At 43.1% G+C, this 18,700-nt stretch overlaps 1 protein-coding gene across 1 annotated transcript; it reads right to left on the bottom strand.

The window, feature by feature from the left end:
- Nucleotides 1–1,295: 1,295 nt before the first annotated feature.
- LOC309502016 (uncharacterized protein) lies at nt 1,296–18,469 on the bottom strand. Its single transcript, XM_082174338.1, has 6 exons — nt 18,271–18,469; nt 16,413–16,739; nt 15,982–16,323; nt 13,417–13,464; nt 13,200–13,280; nt 1,296–1,387 (listed from the first exon to the last, which is right to left on the bottom strand). Exons 1-6 carry the CDS (start codon nt 18,329–18,331, stop codon nt 1,317–1,319), a joined length of 930 nt encoding a protein of 309 aa, XP_082030464.1. The 5' UTR covers nt 18,332–18,469; the 3' UTR covers nt 1,296–1,316.
- Nucleotides 18,470–18,700: the final 231 nt, after the last annotated feature.

Raw genomic sequence — 18,700 nt, 5'->3', positions numbered from 1 at the left:
TACCAGGAGCTTAACGAGTTCACGAACCGTAACTACCACAATGTGAACAGAAAGTAAATAAAGTAAATAAAAGGCTGATTTGACGTTTACTTGACTGACAGGACAGTTGTTTCAGTGGTTGCCTAGCAACATAAAAAACGCAGCGCACTGCTCGTTCTGTGTGATTGGGCAGTGCTGTGCACCTCGCGTTTTCGAACCTGAAAAACGCGTTAGGTGTGATCGGGGCCTTACAGGTCCTTTTATACTAACTCTATCTTTTTGGGCTGCCTTTTAATTAGGGGCTGTCATTATAGTGCAGCCAATTCCCTTATAAGGTAATACTTGGGACTTATCCTAGTCCCTCTACTAAGCATAAGCTTTGCTCAAGCACACATACAAATTCTCTATATTTGTTGTTCACACTTATTTTTTGCAGCACGTACATTAAATGGCGTATACAAGTTCTTCTATCATAACCCTTTTGACCCTTCTCCGACCTCACACATTTTCTATGTTTGAAGCGGGAGACGTCAAAAGTTCTTCTGCAAAACTACATTGGGTTTTAACAGCCCTAAACATGTTGTATACTTATAGCTACACAAACACATTACACTTCTAACAATGACCCTTAAAGTTGCCGGCCAAGCTCAAATTAGGCTTTAAGTAACTTGAGCTTGCTCTGCAAATTCAACACCTCTTCGTTTGAACATTTTATTTCTTTTTCAACCATAAAACTGTTTGCAATGTTTATTATCTTCTTATTTAATCGTTCAACTTGTTTGATAATCTTTATTAACTGCTGAGCACGATGAATCCGTTCGTCTTAGTAGGGTTGAGCCTTTGTGGAGGACCTTTGCCAGCGCCTTTCTCTCCTTCTTCTCTGTCTCTTTTTGCGTGGTCCCTCTGGAGCTGTTTAATTATGAGATCATCCATAAATATCTCAACTTTGTCCTTGACTTTAACATTTCTCTTTTCTGTTTCATCGTCATCAGTTACAGTAAATCCATTCAACCAGTCTTGTATATATTCTATTTCTGGGGAGTTTTCAGAAGAAGGTTTTTCAGAAGAATATTTATCAGAAAAAAATCATAATCAATTGTTCGCCAACATTTATTACAATATAAATGAAAATAAATCTTGCTGTTATTTGTCAAAATATTTTAATCTAAACTTGATGGTGTCACTATTTCTTCAGGGTGGGCAGAGTGTTTTCCCCCTCTTTTTTCTGAGAATAAAAAAATAAAAATAAAACAATGAACAATCCTCAAGAAGTTTTTGCTATTTTAAATATTGTTGCAGATTTGCTCAAAACTTACCAATATTTTTATTGTCATATTTTATTGTAATATTGTAGGCATCTCTATTTCCTCTGGGAGAAAAGAGGAGTCCATCTGCGAGTCCTTCCTCCCTGCAAAATAAAGCCATTGACTGACCTCTCGTATAATTCAAAATAAAACCAATGACTTTCCTCTCGTATGTGTTTTCAGTCCCGGTGCCATGGGCAGGCATTGGGGGCCCGCCCCGCCCTGTGAGTCACTTTTTTTATGAATAGACTACTGTTATCAAAAATTATCGTTTTATAACTCCTGAATAAAAATAAAAATGTGTTTGGTCTGTTTAAAAAAAATAATATATATATATATATATATATATATATATATATATATATATATATATATATATATGTTATGCGATCTGGGAAAACCGACCACATGGTGAAATTTTACCGATTACAGGTGATACTATATTAAATGTTAAATGTTTAGTGTTAAGAGAAGGAGAGCTATGGGTATTTTATTTTATTTTATTTTTTTACCTCTGCCGTGCGTGTTCTTAAAGAGACAGTCTTTTCAGCTTGCTACTATAAATTGCTATTTTTCTGCACTAAACTAGTGAATTTTGCCAAGATATATTCAGAGATGATAGACAAGATGTTATAGAATAATAATTTAATGAAACCCCAATTTTAACAAAAAACTGGCTTTCAATCTATTTTTAGATCTTACTGAAAACGTACATCCGACGGGTTTTCCCAGATCGCATCACATATATATAAAAGGATTTGATTGGTTTGTCGATAGTGAGCGTGGCAATGCAGGTGATAAGCGGTCTTATTAAGCGATTCAAAGCATAAGGTGCATCTGCTCTCTAATTCTTGCGATACTTTGATGTCATTCACCGATCGGTCTGTGCAGCGCCGGTTCAAGTCGAACAAGCCTAGATGTTTATCCCTCTACTGCACGCATTATTATGCAATCATGGAAAAAAATGTTACAGTGTTTTTTTATATTTAAAATAGACTCAAATTAACATATTTATATATATATATATATATATATATTTTTTTTTTTTTTTGGGGGGGGGTACATTTGGGTGCGTTGCCATATGGCAACATTGTGCGACAATGGAACAGCCTGATGTGTTCTCTTACGAGAGGTTCTCTCGTACTTGCGTAAGTATCTTACGCTAGGGGGAAAACCTCTTTTCCTCGAGATATTGAAGCCAAAAATGATCCTTAATTTTGCAATAATGTAAAACGCATTGCAGCAGCATGCAGACATGGGCGAGACAGCTCGCGCGCCCATTGGCTGCTCTGCGGCAACTGCACCAGCCTATCGATAGAGGCTCCTCATGACGTCAGAACCAATGAGGGCGCTTCGCGCCCATTACGTCATGTCCCGCCGAAATCGGGTGGGGCCAGGGCTATAAATACGGCCCAGAGAGGCTGGTTTGGTCAGTTTTTCATCTCTTCAGCGGGCTCACGCATCGCTGGATCCTGAGAGGAAGCCGCGCCGTCTGATTGCAAGCACCCAGCGGGATTACTCTGCATCTGAAGCTGCCGGTCGACAACTCGCCGCCTTCAGTCGCCATTCCTGCTGACGCTTTCCGGCGTACATATATCCTTTTATTGCTGTGTGTGTGTTCGCCGCTGCGACACTCACACTTATCTCCTCTAAAAGAGCACGAGCGTCTTTTTCAAGATGCCTCGTTCATCCTGTGGCTCATGCCAAGCTCCACTCAGCGACGGGGACCACCATGTCATCTGTGTTTCCTGCCTGGGTGAGGATCACGCAGCTATCGCGCTCGCCGAGGGCGGCTGCCCTCATTGCGATCTTATGCCTATGGTGACTCTGCGGACTCGCCGGGCATTTTTCCGTGAAGCTGCGCCCGCTCCTTCACCCGCTGAGCTGCCGCGCCGTAAAAAGCGCCGCGCTCAGCGAGTCCCTGAACCTCCTCCATCCCGCGAAAGCTCGCTGGTGCGCCCGCTAGCTTCGCCGCCTGCTTCACCTCAGTCTCTCACCGCCGGTCAGCGGCCGCCGTCTGCCGCCGCTTCCGCCATTGAGGACTATGAAGAGGCTGTACAATTGGAGGACGACAGTTGCTCTCTCGTTTCGGGCAGTGAGGATTGGTCGAGCTCCGCGGACCTCGCACCACCTTCTCACCGCCCCTCGGGGAAAAGAGCCAGCATCGAGGCGGAGCTTATGCGTCTGCTCGAGCAGGCCGTCGAGAGCCTCGGCCTTGAGTGGTCGACGCCCCAGCAGCCTGCACTCAACCGCCTGGACGGCTGTTTTCTTCAAAGGGACCGCGCTTCACAGCCTTCAAGACCAGCCCCTTTCCTTCCTGAACTTCACGAAGAGGTAGCTAAATCTTGGAGCGCTCCCTTTTCAGCCAGAGTGCGTGCTCCCGTGTCCGCAGCATTCTCCGTAGTCGACGGTGCTAAGGACAAAGGATACCACTCTCTCCCTCCCGTCGAGGAAGCGGTAGCCGGCCATCTTTGCCCGCCCTCTGCTGGACGGCGTGCTAAGACGGCGCTGCCATCAAAAGCCTGCCGCACTACCTCATCACTGCACGGTCGTGCTTATACCGCCGCCGGGCAGGCTGTCTCGGCGCTTCATTCAATGGCCATACTCCAGAACTTCCAGGCCAACCTTCTCCGCAAAATGGACGAGGAAGGACCGGAAGCTGTGAATTTAACGGATTTAAGGAGCGCGACGGATCTCGCCCTTCGCGCCACAAAATCCGCCGCGCAGGCTATGGGGCGGAACATGGCTTCTCTCACCGTGGCTGAGAGACACTTATGGCTTACGCTCTCGGAGATGCCGGACTCGGAGCGCTCCGCGTTTCTCGACGCCCCCGTCTCCCCCGTTGGCCTCTTCGGATCTTCTGTCAAGGATTTCGCAGACAGATTCGCCGAGGTTCAAAAGACATCGCAGGCCATGAAACATTTCCTGCCCAAGCGCTCGAGCTCCGCAGCAGGTCGCTCTAAACAGCCGTCTGCTCGCAGCTCCCAGCCGCAACCCTCAGCTGCCGCCGCCCCACAGCGCCGACAGACCAGGGATCAGAGACCGCGCTCTCGCTCCGCCGGCCGCCGCCCCCCGCCGCGTGGGCCACGGCCGAAGATTGAGTTAAAGCCCGAGGCCTCTAAGTCTTCCTAGCCAGTTTACGGAAGCGACGGTGTTCAAGTCCCGCTGCGGCCGGACTTCCACCAAAGATTTTTGCTCGTTCAGTTCCAGTAATTGCGACTGTTCCAGCTTATTCAGCAGCAAACAAGTCGGCAGTACAGCCCGCTTGCCTGCACACAAACGCCGTTTTTACGGCGACCCAGATAAATCCCAAAAAGAGTGTATTTTCTGGTATTCCGGCCACGGCCGATGGTGTTATGAGTGTAGTAAAAATGCCCACTGCCCAGTGCCCATTCCTACACACAGACACGGCCCGCCACACACGGCCCGCACAAATGACATCGACTTATGTCGGTTGTGCACCAAATGTAGTGATTGTGCCCACGTCCCAGTGCCCGCAAACACTACACGCTACATGTCTCACGGTTTCTGTAAAAACGAAACCAACGCACATACAGTCTGCACAAACAGACGGTGTTCTCAGCGCTATGCATGGGCCCGTTGTCCCGCGCCCGCATTCGCTCACAGACATATTAAACCCCACGGGGCTCACCACGCTCGCTCTCTCTCAGCACACAGCTGCAGGAGAACTGAGCGCGGGCAGGCTGCCCGCTGTGATCAGCGCGCCCCCAGTCTCGCACGCTGCAAACGCGGCGCTCATGTTCCAGCACACTGTTGTTCTCCGCTCGCCACTTGGCCGCGATCAGAGCCCAGATATCATTCAACCCCTAGCCACTCACGCGAAAGCGTGGGCAGAGCTCCCCGGGGTATCGAAGTGGGTGCTGAGCATTATAGAAAGAGGCTATTCGCTACAGTTTGGTCGACGCCCGCAACGCAAAGCGGCGCGAATCGAAACTACGGTGAAAAAGGAAGTAGCACACCTACTTCGAGCCGAAATAGCAAAGTTACTGAGCAAAGGGGCTATAGAACCCTTATCACAAGCTCAGAGCGAAGGGGGCATGTACAGCAGATATTTTCTGGTACCCAAGAAAGATGGGGGTCTCAGACCCATTCTAGATCTAAGACGACTAAACAAAGCACTTCTGAAACGACGGTTCAGAATGCTCACAACCAGGAAAATCCTCTCGCAAATTTGCCAAGGGGACTGGTTCATGTCGATAGATCTGAAAGACGCCTATTTTCAAATACAAATAGCGTCACGTCACAGGCGATTTTTGAGATTTGCCTTCGAGGGCCAGGCATATCAGTACACAGTCCTTCCATTTGGCCTTTCCCTGGCACCTCGCGTATTCACGATGTGCATGGATGCAGCGCTCGCACCCCTCAGGCTCCGAGGCATACGAGTGCTGAATTATTTGGACGATTGGCTGGTTCTAGCTCGATCACAGTCGGAGCTCATAGAACACAGGACCATATTACTCGATCACCTCGAGAATTTAGGTCTCACAGTCAATTGGGCGAAGAGTTCGCTGTCTCCCAGTCAGAAAATATCTTTTCTGGGCACAGATCTGGACTCGCTGTCTATGACAGCACAGCTGTCGCCGCAGCGTAGACTAAGCATTCAGCGCATGACAGAGATTTTTCGCCACGGCGCTTTGGTCCCGCTCAAAAAATTTCAAAGGATGCTGGATCTCATGGCTTCAGCATCCTCAGTGCTTCAGCTGGGTCTGCTTCGCATGCGCCCGCTGCAGTACTGGCTGAAAGCGCGCGCGCCGCGCAGAGCTTGGACCTCCGGTCTCGCGCGCCTCAAGGTCGATCAGAAATGCGTCACAGCTCTGAAACCTTGGACAGTGACCGACTGGTACCGGTCAGGTGTAAGCCTGGGGACTTCCTCGAGTGTGAAGGTGGTGTCTACGGACGCCTCAACCTCGGGATGGGGAGCGCTGCTCGAGGGCAGACCGTTATTCGGCCAGTGGTCGGAACGGGAAAAGCTTCTGCATATAAACTGCCTGGAAATGATGGCAGTCGACAACGCGCTGAGGCGCTTTTGTCCCCAGATAAAAAGACACCACGTCTTGGTCCGTTCGGACAACATGTCAGTGGTGGCTTATATAAATCACCAAGGAGGTATCAGATCCAGAATCCTTCACAGGCTGACAGAACGCCTCCTGGTCTGGGCTCAGCACAATCTGCGCTCGCTCAGGGCAGCGCATGTGCCCGGCCATCTGAATGTGGGACCAGACAGACTGTCCAGAAACAATCTGCCGACAGGAGAATGGTCTTTACATCCACAGACAGTCAAAATGCTATGGAGGACATTTGGCAGAGCGGAAATAGACCTATTTGCGTCTCAAGAGAACGCTCATTGTCAGGAATTCTTCTCCAAGAGCAGGGACGCGCTGGCTCACGTCTGGCCCCGCTGCCCGCTCTATGCGTTTCCCCCTGTCACGCTCCTACCACAGGTGTTAGAGCGAATCAGGGAGAGCGGATGCCCAGTGCTACTCGTCGCCCCATTTTGGACAAACCAAGCCTGGTTTCCAGTCCTGATGCAGCTGACGAGTACCGCCCCGTGGCCGATACCGGTGAGGAGGGATCTCCTCTCGCAGGCGAACGGCTCGATCTGGCATCCTCACCCGGAGCTTTGGTCCCTACATGTGTGGGCCATCAACGGGTACCCGTTAACCTCCCAGCGGGAGTGTTAAACACGATCACGCAGGCTAGAGCTCCATCTACGAGGCGGCTCTATTCCTCAAAATGGTCTGTGTTCACTAGCTGGTGTACAGCGAGTGGCACTTCACCCTCACGCTGTGGGGTGCCGGAGATGCTCTCCTTTTTACAAGAGCTTCTGGATAAGGGCAGAACCCCATCCACGCTCAAAGTTTATGTGGCGGCCATAGCAGCGTTCGCTGAACCACCGCTTGGCCAGTCATTAGGAAGGAACGATCTGGTCATTCGCTTCCTTAGAGGAGCTAAGAGGCTGAACCCTCCCAGACCACCCTCAGTTCCCGTTTGGGACCTTTCCACGGTTCTGGAAGCCATGAAAGGTGCCCCATTCGAGCCAATACAGTCAATAGACCTGAAACTCTTGTCTTTCAAAACAGTGTTTCTTCTGGCTCTCGCTTCAGTGAAGCGCATAGGGGATTTGCAAGCGCTCTCAGTGAGCGCGACGTGTATGGAGTTTGGGCCGAATGACTCGAGAGTCATACTCAAACCAAAGCACGGGTATGTTCCTAAATCCCTCAACACACCGTTTAGGGCACAGGTTATCTCCCTGTCGGCCCTGCCGGTATCTGAGGAGGAAGGGGACGCAGGCTTCCTTTGCCCGGTCAGGGCGTTAAGAGCCTATGTGTCTCGCTCATCTGTTTTCAGACAGACGGAGCAGCTCTTTGTTTTGTTCAGCGGACGTTCTAAGGGACTAGCTGCGTCAAAACAGAGTCTATCCAGATGGATAGTTGATGCTATAGCGCTAGCTTACACATCCAAGGGCCTGCAATGCCCGATAGGTGTCAAAGCGCACTCCACAAGAGGCATGGCCTCGTCGTGGGCTTGGTCCAGTGGGATTGCCTTGCAAGATATCTGTATGGCGGCAGGCTGGGCCTCCCCGTCTACATTTATAAGGTTTTATAACCTCGAGGTTCCCGCTTTGCAAGCTAGGTTGCTCTCGGTTTAATTTTCAGTATTGCCCGCCCGATGCTATCGGCTCGGGATGCTGAAACTGCTAGAGCGTCGATCACTGATCGCCTATATACTTCTGTGGGCAGTACGTTAGTCCCCCATATTTACCAGTCCAGGCTGAGTTCGCCCTGGCTGTGTGGAACACTTGATATAGCATGCTCTTATCAGAGCTCAATATTACAGGAATGATGCTATTCTAGCCCCTCTTCCCGGATTCTCTGTGAGTCCCTTGTGATTAGGCACTGTATGAGCCCCGGGCACCTGCCCTTGGGACTTTAGTGTTATGTCTCAAGCACGCACGGCGTTTTACACTGTGTTCCCCTAGCGTAAGATACTTACGCAAGTACGAGAGAACCTCTCGTAAGAGAACGTACTCGGTTACTAACGTAACCTCGGTTCTCTCTAGAAGAGGGAACGAGTACTTGCGTATCTTGCCGTGCATGCGTCATGTTCTGATTCGCTTCAGCGATGAAAAACTGACCAAACCAGCCTCTCTGGGCCGTATTTATAGCCCTGGCCCCACCCGATTTCGGCGGGACATGACGTAATGGGCGCGAAGCGCCCTCATTGGTTCTGACGTCATGAGGAGCCTCTATCGATAGGCTGGTGCAGTTGCCGCAGAGCAGCCAATGGGCGCGCGAGCTGTCTCGCCCATGTCTGCATGCTGCTGCAATGCGTTTTACATTATTGCAAAATTAAGGATAATTTTTGGCTTCAATATCTCGAGGAAAAGAGGTTTTCCCCCTAGCGTAAGATACTTACGCAAGTACTCGTACCCTCTTCTAGAGAGAACCGAGGTTACGTTAGTAACCGAGTACGTTTTCTCCCAAAATGACATGAAATTCATAGATGATAGAACATGCATGTGTTTGTGCCTTTGCGTGTGTGTGTGTGTGTGTGTGCGTGTGCGTGCACATGTGCATGGGGACTGCACAGCGACTTGTGTATGTGGTTATTTTTTGTTCACCATACAGATTTTGGAATGACAAAAACCTCAAATTCTTGATCTACTTTACACCTTTCCCAACATCAGCTCAACACTGTGCAAAGTACGACATGTAACCTGAATGTTGAACATACCGGAATAGATACATACCTGTCTCTTCGTCCTCTGAGTCTACTTGGCCTAATTCTGCCTGCCTCTCATACTCCTCGTCACTGATCCCTAGCTCATCCTCACTTTCATGAGATGGTATAACCACTTGTACCCTGTACATTTCAGCCCTCCTCTCAGCCTTGCCATAGAACACTGATGGCTTCATTTTCTAAACAAAATAAGCGTATATATATATTTTACTTTTATACTTTACTTTATAAATATATACAAATATATATATAAATATATGAGTAGAATACAACCATCCAACTATATCAGTGCATCCATACATTGTCATTCATACAAAGCTACTCTGCATTAGCATGGGCAAAATATTGTTCCATTACAGCACAATGTTGCCATATGGCAACATACCTATTTTATTGAATAAAAAGGTAATAGTAGTATCAAAACAATGTGACAATGATTGAAAAAAGATTAGAACTTATCCCAGATGCTTGATGTAATTTTAAATTCTGAAGAAATATGAAAAATTTAGGAAAATCTTCACATATTCACGAGCACTTCTTCAGCAACTGGAGTCATCAAAAGTGTGTGAAAAGAATGACAGTGCAAGGGTGTGTAGTGTCATGTGATGTCATCAAATCATATATTTTTTTTACCACCAGGTTCTACCATGAATTTAAGACCAATCAGAGCTCATATTTATTTTCAAATTTCAAGAAATGTCCAAAGAAAGGGTATGTTGCCATATGGCAACACCGTGCAGTAGAGGTCAGTGAATCTTTGACTCAACCGATACATTCAAAGCGCTGAATCATTCAAAACAAGATTAACTCTTTACCCGCCAAACACAGAATTTTCCGGGTTTTATGAAAAAGCGCTTCCCCGCCAAACACGGAATTTTCCGGGTATCCGTGTTTTAGGTGGTATACGGTAAGGAAGACCCGCGCGCATGCTCTGAAAGAGTACGGAACTTTTTGATCAAAGAAACCGAATGCGATCGGCTCAAACATGAATGGAGTAGCGAGAATGTAACGTTAGGTCAAAATATCTGAAATGAAGAGGTTTACGGCTGATCAAGTACTGGAGGTGTTGATGGACTCGGAGTCCGATCACTCCTTATTTGATCATTCTGAATCTGATCGGGACGAAGTAGTTAGTGAGAGAGATGTTCATGTCACAGAAATATCATGAGTGTGCATGTATTTGTGTGGCTGTGTGCATAAATATGAGCGTGTAATGCCCAAATTGTTTCTCTCTTTGTGCACATTTACCACACTGTAATATGTATTTACAGGTGGAACTATAGATATAGAATATCGTGCAAAAATTGATGATTATGGCTTACATCTTATGTAAACCCCAAATTCTAAATTAGAATATTGTGAAAAGGTTTTCATAAGCTGTAAGCCATAATCATCAAAGTTATAACAAATAAAGGCTTGAAATATCTCACTTTGCATGTAATGAGTCTACATAATATATTAGTTTCACCTTTTAAGTTGAATTACTGAAATAAATAAACTTTTGCACGATATTCACATTTTTCGAGTTTCGTGTGTGTGTGTGTGTATCTATGTCTTTTTTATTGAAAGTAATTCCAATTATTCATATAATTATTTACAGGTAGAACACAGCGAGGGGGAAATGTTTCCACATCCTGGGAAATGTTACATTTACATTTACATTTACATTTATGCATTTGGCAGACGCTTTTATGCAAAGCGACTTACATTGCGTTATCCTATACATTTTTATACATAGGTATGTGCAATCCCCTGGGATCAAACCCACAACCTTGCGTTGTTAACGCAATGCTCTTACCACTGAGCTACAGGAAAGCTGTACCACTCAAAAGCAAATTACAGTGCCTACATTTAATATATTTTAGATTTATTTATAATTGTAATTTATTTTGGAAGGTTTTATATATGATGGAAAAGACATCTGAATGTATTCTGCTTGAAAATGCCTTTTTCTCAGCTTTTTGTCCAGAATGTTGTGTTTTTGACAAAACCTATCTATGTTCAAGTGGCAATAAAAAAATAAAAAATGAAGATAAAATAAAATATATATATATATTTTTTTTTTTAAAGCAGACGCTCAGATCTTTATTTTGATATGTAGCATGTTCATATATTCATAGAACAAAATATTCTGTGGGCCATTAAAATTTAGCGAAAATCAAAACCCTGGCGGTGGCTGGCAACTTTTCAAAAAAATGCTGGCGGGGAAAGAGTTAAGTGTTGCTGTGAGACGCGCTATGCTGTGATCTTTGTTTGGATTGTAACTATTTTCGCTGCTAAAATAGAACAAAAAGAGTCAATATTTCGTCTAAAAGGAAAGTGACTTAATATTACTGGTTTATTGAACTGTCATATGAAATCAGTGGCACATTTTCAATCGTGATGGTATTAAGCACACTTGGTCGTGTGATGTTGCTGAACTGTATCATATGTTAGAAATAAAAAAGCTCCAAATTTTTTACATTTCACAGTTTCTTTGTGTGTGCTACTTTCATAGATTGTTATAAAACTGTGCTCATTTGTTTCGATTTCTCCTCGAGAGGCTGCGCAAGCCTCAACAGTGCAACCTTGTTAAGCTCCTTGACCACTGACTGAGTCCGAAACTTTCGTATTCGTTTTTTTTCGTATTCGTCATTCGGTGGCTCTGAATAGTCAAAACACCTCTCAAAATATTTGCTACGGATGCGAAAAACACAGAAAATCAAACCCGTTCCGTTTTTTTTTTTTTTTTTTTGACAGACGAAAGTTTCGGTAGCAGTATGTAAACGTGGTTGACACAATGTGACATATTTATTTTTTAACGTGCAAACATTTCAGAAAATAATTTCGGACAGTGTGCAAGGACCTTTAGCATCAGTACATTATACATTATATATTATTATGCACTATCGATCATTATTGTAACGATCATTAGCTGGAGTGCCCTTGAAAGCCACCAGAGGGCACTCCACATCAGCCCTTCATGATTCATTCACAACTACATTTCCCATTACTCACTGCCCGGACTCCTCATCCCTGATTGCATCCACCTGTGTCTCATTATCTGGTTTAGCACACCCCATATAAGCCTGGTTCAGACCTGCCAACCTGTACACATTTTGCGTAGCGGATCACTCACTGCAAAGTTTTGTATGTTGTTACACTGCATTTCTGAGTGTTTCCACTGTTGTCTATGTTCCTGGTTCTTGATATCTGCTTTAATGAGCTCCTTAACTACCTCATGCCTGACAATACCCCTCACTGGACTCTAGCTCAATATATTGACTTTGCCCTTTTGCTGAGCGGCTCATTTACTGTGGGTTTTACGGATGAGGAGCCTTGCAAGCTCACGGTATCCTCGAAACCTGAGCTTCTTCATGTCAGTCCTGCCGAGCCTGAGCCTCACGTCAGTCCTGCCGAGCCTGAGCCTCACGTCAGTCCTGCAGATCCTGAGCCTCACGTCAGTCCTGCCGAGCCTGAGCCTCACGTCAGTCCTGCCGAGCCTGAGCCTCACGTCAGTCCTGCCGAGCCTGAGCCTCACGTCAGTCCTGTAACAATCATTAGCTGGAGTTCCCTTGAGAGCCACCAGAGGCCACTCCACATCAGCCCTTCATGATTCACTCACAACTACATTTCCCATAACTCACTGCCCGGACTCATCGTCCCTGATTGCATCCACCTGTGTCTCATTATCTGGTTTAGCACACCCCATATAAGCCTGGTTCATCCTATCACTCACTGCAAAGTTTTGTATGTTGTTACACTGCATTTCTGAGTGTTTCCACTGTTGTCTATGTTCCTGGTTCTTGATATCTGCCTGTGTCCTGGTTTTCCCGTTCCTGTCTTACTTTCTGGATTTGTTTGGTTGTATGGACTGCCTGCCTGTGTATGACCCTTGCCTGGATTTGAATTACGATTTTGGATTACTCTAATAAACTGCATTTGGATCCTCAACTTTGTCTCGGAGCAGTTCGTAACAATTATCGTTGTATCGTGTTCATAATCGATTAATGTTATTATGCAATGAGGTTGATCTCATGTGTGCCCCCCTGGAAAAATGTAATGCCCGTCCGTGAATTTGTGTCTGGCGCTGGGTCTGTGTGTTTTTATAATGATTGCAGATGTTCCAGATCAGATGAGTGTGAATGATCAGATTGTGTGCGGCTCAAAACTCACCAGCTCTTCTTGCACAGATGATCTGAAGAAGAATCACAGTAGGAGCAGCAAACACTGCGATCTCAACAATAATCACAATCACTGCAGGAAACATGAGAGGAAGAAGAGAAACTGTACATGACTGAAGTCAGGGGTATTCAACTATCAACAGTTATTGATGAAGCTTTTACAGACTGACTGATAGTTTAATGTTATAAAGCTGTAAGTATAAATGTACCTCTGTATAATAATCCAGCAGTCACACAGACTTCAGTTTCTCCTGGATCTGTGGATCACGTCTGTTAGTTCAGTTCAACACATAATGCCACATATACACAACATCATCATCACATAATACTTGAGCTGCACATCACAGAAATGATGAACATGTGCTGGACCTTGAATTCTGGATCATCAACATAAAGTGATTGGTGTGTACTTTAATGGCTTGTGTTCATTCAGCATTATAACAGGGCAGGTTTGAAAACATTTGTAAACATCTAAACTGTAGCGACTACAAGAATGAACCAAAAACAATTGAAGCTTTTAAGTGATTTTGTTCATACATAATCCCACAAAGAGTCTTCACATTCCAGACTCAAATCACCAAACCCAGAGCCATAAATCACCCACAGGCTCCAGAGAGTCTGCAACCAAAAATACTTTTTATTGTTTAACTAAAGGAAGAACGTTGTCAACGTTGATAATTTTGCAAGACAGATCTGTTCAGAAATGGTACTGCTCAGGGCCCTACCAAGAGGTCACCTGACCCCTGCGACTAACAGACCCCGTCTTTCTTAAGGACCAAGGTCCCATGAGAGATGAACAAAACAGACTTCAGCAGGAACTATCCATGACCTCAGATTGGAATGTCTTAGACCCCATAAACTTTACACACCAACACACTTTACATATCAAAATCCATAAAACTCATCCCAGAACAATTCTTGACTGACCTATAATCAAACAATCGTTCAACTACATAATTCTTTGTTGTCAAGTCAAGTCAAGTTTATTTGTATAGCGCTTTTCACAATACAGATTGTATCAAAGCAGCTTCACAGTATTAAATTAAAATAATACAACAAAGTTTGTTTCAAGAGGAATTTATTGATTGATAAAATTAAATTAAATATCCCCAAAATATCCCCAACCTACAACCTATATGTGTCTATACTTGCTTAGACTACATTACAAGTCATTTAATGGTTATAACTGTTAGATGTTTAAATGAAAGTGTGTTGTGTTTCATATCAACATGACTGTATGCTCTTAACTCAAGAGATGGCTTGAGTGAAATCTGTGTAAAATGTTTCGTATTCTTATAATACTAATGATGTCTAAACTGTAGCATTTGTTCTCTCTGTTAGTAAGGAGAGCACAGATAAGCATGATTTACGATCAGAACTGAAAAGAACGCCACCTCCTAAATTTAGCCAGTGTCTAATTGGCCAGAACTCATCCTGGAGGTTGGACAAACTTTGAGTTTAAAATCTTAGACCCGAACAAAGAAACTGGCTCTCGAAAAAGGCTCTTCAAAAAGTTCTCGAGGAGGTTGGGGGTGCAGAACAAAGATGAAGAAAAAAACAGACAGACAAGTAACCATGTAGACCGCAGAGACAACAAACCCAAATTAAGATCAGAAGAACGGGTTCAACAGCTTTATTCAAGCCATCATCTACTCTCGTCTCAATTTTCTTTCTTTTATTAAGTTTTGCGGCAAAGTTTCGGTCCACGTTTCTTCTGCAAAGCCAGCTTCAAACAAAGACTTCCATCAACCCGCCAGTACACCACGTGATTGGCCGCCTCAGACCAGGCACGAGGAGACCAGCCAACGAACGAACTCGGGAAACCCCTTTTACACCGAAAGGGAATCCCAAGAGAAAAAAGGAACGGAAACAAGCAAGTACTGCCTCCAGACTCTTAAACTGAACTGGTGTATTTGATACAGATTTAGTAACCCACCTAAGAAACGAAGGGTGAAATTAATTATTGATGGCTCATTCAGCTTATGTCTTATAAGTGCATAGAATCTTGAGATTTCATCATCTCACTCTTAAACTCATTCTTTCTTTCTTTCTTTCTTTCTTTCTTTCTTTCTTTCTTTCTTTCTTTCTTTCTTTCTTTCTTTCTTTCTTTCTTTCTTTCTTTCTTTCGGCAACTTGTATGAATGCGTGTGCATGTGTTTGTGTTAGATATTAGTTTTATGTTTTAGTCATATAATCAATAAAGTATTGTTTGTATTTGAAAAGAGAAGTATTACTTGTGTTATGTGCTTACGAATTTATTGTCTTGAACTGCGATCTAAGTTACCGATGCTTTTACCCTTGATCTATTTCTTAATTTACTGTTAGCTGGGGATTATTCTTTCTTGGCCAGGAAGATATTATATTTCCTAGAGTTAATAATTGTTTATGCTTTCTGTTCATTGGATGAACGGATAAAATGATCATACTATTGATTCTGCTACAGTAAATTCTAAAAATAATTAAATTATTGATCATAATCCGTTATGAATAATAATTAGTTATATTTATACGGGCGTATAAACGCTACAAAACACATGAAACCATTTCTACTTTGAGTTCAGCGAATCACAGTGAAGTGTCTATTTACACTAACTCCACCAAACAGTTGATGGACCCCATTGACTTCCATAGTATTTTTTTTTCCCACTGTGGAAGTCAATGGGGTCCATCAACTGTTTGGTTACCGACATTCTTCAAAATATCTTCTTTTGTGTTCAACAGAACAGAGAAACCCATACAGGTTTAGAACAACACGAGGGAGAGTGTTTTCTCACCTGAATACTTGACAGTGTATCTGACTGAGGTCTTGAGTTGATTTCTGAGAGTAAGCTGACATCTCCACTCTCTGTTGTCATCTTCATTCAGTAGTGTTGTAGTCAGAGTGATGATACAGCGATATTGATATGATGAGAATAATATGCAATATCTGGAGTCTGTCTTCAGATCAACACCAGTCTGATTCACCCACAACAGCTCAAGACCCTCTGAACTGACCCATTTATCACAGGAGTATCCAGTATATGAATAAAACTGACAGAAGAGAGTCACAGAGCGGCCTGGACTGATCTCAGTCTGTGAGGATGAAGATGATGATGATGATGATGGAGACACTGAAGCTGAACACAAGACACAAATCACAGACTCTTCCATCATCATCTGAGTTTAAAGGGAGAATTTTAAATTGAACACATAATCATAAACTTACCATGAAGAACATGCAGATAAACACGTGAATCAGGTCCTTGTTGAGTGTCATTCACATATTGTCTGCAGGTGTAAGATCCATAATCTTCTTCTGTGACGTTCTTGATGTTCAGAGAGCAGTCAGACTCCAGACTCAGTCTCTCATGTCTCTCATGTTTCTCTGTGTCTTTCTTATTTATCCCTAAAGTAATCAGTTCAACTGCTGCTGAAGGACTGAATCTGTTAGAGTAGATCCATGTAGTTGATTTGCAGCCAGAAAGAGTATAATTACAGGGCAGACGCACATTTTCACCAGAACTGATGAACACATGATCCACTCCACTGATACCTGAAACACAAGTACATTTGAGTGATCATTATTATATTAATAAATGAAACTACAAACAAACCCCTGTGACATCAGGACATTCTCAGTGTCAAGTGTCAGTTATTCGGTAGGACTGTGCAAAAATATCAATACAGCTAACTATGGCAATATTGTTTATATTATATTTTAATTTATTCATGAAATGTAATAAATTAATATAAAATAATGAAAATACATATCAATATATTAAATAATAAAATAAAATATATTAAATAATTAAAATAAAATATATTTAATTAAATTTTATAATTGATATTATTTTTATTTATTTATTTATTATTTCACAGTATGAGTGGCACAGCCAGATAACAGATGTTTCTTATAAGAACGTTCTCCAAACACACAACTGACTTCAGCCACAGCCTTAGATGAAATAAAAGAAGACATTAAATCTGTGAAGATCTCAGCAGAGGAGGATTAAACAACTCCACACACAGCATTACCAGCTTCACTTATTACTAACCAGACTGACTTTATTTCTGTCACACGTCTACAAAAGTTCTTATTGAGATTTAGATGTTGATGATTTATTATTTCGTTTGACATTACCATCATGGAGATCAGTGTTTGCTTTAGTTGGGCTCATGACTCTTGACTTTTAGACATAATATTTCAAAAGCTTCATGCTGCAATCTAGTCTTTCTGCACTGGATAATATATATATATATATATATATATATATATATATATATATATATATATATATAGTATTTAGTATTTATGGATGTGCTCCTGACTTGCAGATGAGTTATCAAAATACCCAAAAATAGTTTACAGCAAAGTAGAGGATAGTCAAGTCACATTTATTTATATAGCGCTTTTTACAAAACATAGATCGTTTCAAAGCAGCTTTACAGAGATAACAGGAAAATAATGCAACACAGTTTATCTAGGCTTTACTTTAGCTCTAGAAGAAAATAGTGTCATTGTCCATATTGTCCAAGGTAATTTAGGTTGTAAAAATCATTAGTTATTAATTTAGTTCATTTATATATACAGCAGGACTGAAAACAGTGATGTCATCGTCCAGCTCAGTTCAGTTCTCATATAATGGTGTCAATGCAGACAGATCAATAATATTGTTGATAATTAAGCATACTGACCATTTCAGTTTTATGAATGTTTACTTAATGCACTTACATTTTTATTTACAAAAGTACTATTTCAGTTTTATACATGTTGTGGCATCTACATTTTTAGTTAAAAGTGTTCAGTGACAAATAGCTTTGCTAATAAATTGGAATGGAAGTTTTTATTTTTCTGCTGAGTTATCAATATAATGTGATACACATACCAGAATACATCAGGTGGTACACAGCAAGTGACAGTGACTGTGAGATCAGAACATGAATGTGAGGACGAATAAAGCATGTTCAAACTAACTAATTCACAGACTCCATGCCAGACCAGCTCTAGTAAAACATTTTTATGTAAGTATATTAATTTGTAACCCTTTCTCGTGAGTTTAAAGAGCATGTAGAAATGTGTTTACCTGTGTGAAGTGAGCAGAGAATGATCAGTCCCAGCAGACACAAATCACTATTTTCAGCCATTTTCTGTTTCTTTCAGTCTTTCCTTCAGTTTAACATCATCAGCCCCTCAGTAAAATCAGTAAAAATGGTTCAGCAATACCTTGACTTCATGTGTAGAGACTCATAAAGTCTAGCATGAGAGTCCAGATCCGCACCAGCTTCTACAGTATGAAGCAACCAGCTAAAAGAGAGAAGAGGAACTACCAACAGAATCCACAGCCATCATCAGTGTAAACACGGTTCAGAGATGATCAATGCTCGATGTGGTCAAACTGAGTTCTGAGTAACATGTTTCCAAACCTCAACAGTGAGCTCACAGCTCTGAAAACACGACGGAAAACATGTAATGTCACAATAAAAGCACAGCCCACAAGCCCACAGTCACCTTGC

The sequence above is a fragment of the Leuciscus leuciscus genome (assembly GCF_965113295.1).
Source record: "Leuciscus leuciscus genome assembly, chromosome: 1".
Lineage (NCBI taxonomy): Eukaryota > Metazoa > Chordata > Actinopteri > Cypriniformes > Leuciscidae > Leuciscus > Leuciscus leuciscus.
This window is presented reverse-complemented; position numbering and strand designations above follow the sequence as displayed.

Coding starts and splice junctions, on each gene's coding strand:
- LOC309502016 (XM_082174338.1), bottom strand. CDS start 18,331: ATGGCTGAAAATAGTGATTTGTGTCTGCTGGGACTGATCATTCTCTGC. Junction 16,740..18,270: donor TCTCTGCTCACTTCACACAG/GTAAACACATTT, acceptor CTTGTGTTTCAG/GTATCAGTGGAGTGGATCAT. Junction 13,465..15,981: donor ATACACTGTCAAGTATTCAG/GTGAGAAAACAC, acceptor CGTGATCCACAG/ATCCAGGAGAAACTGAAGTC.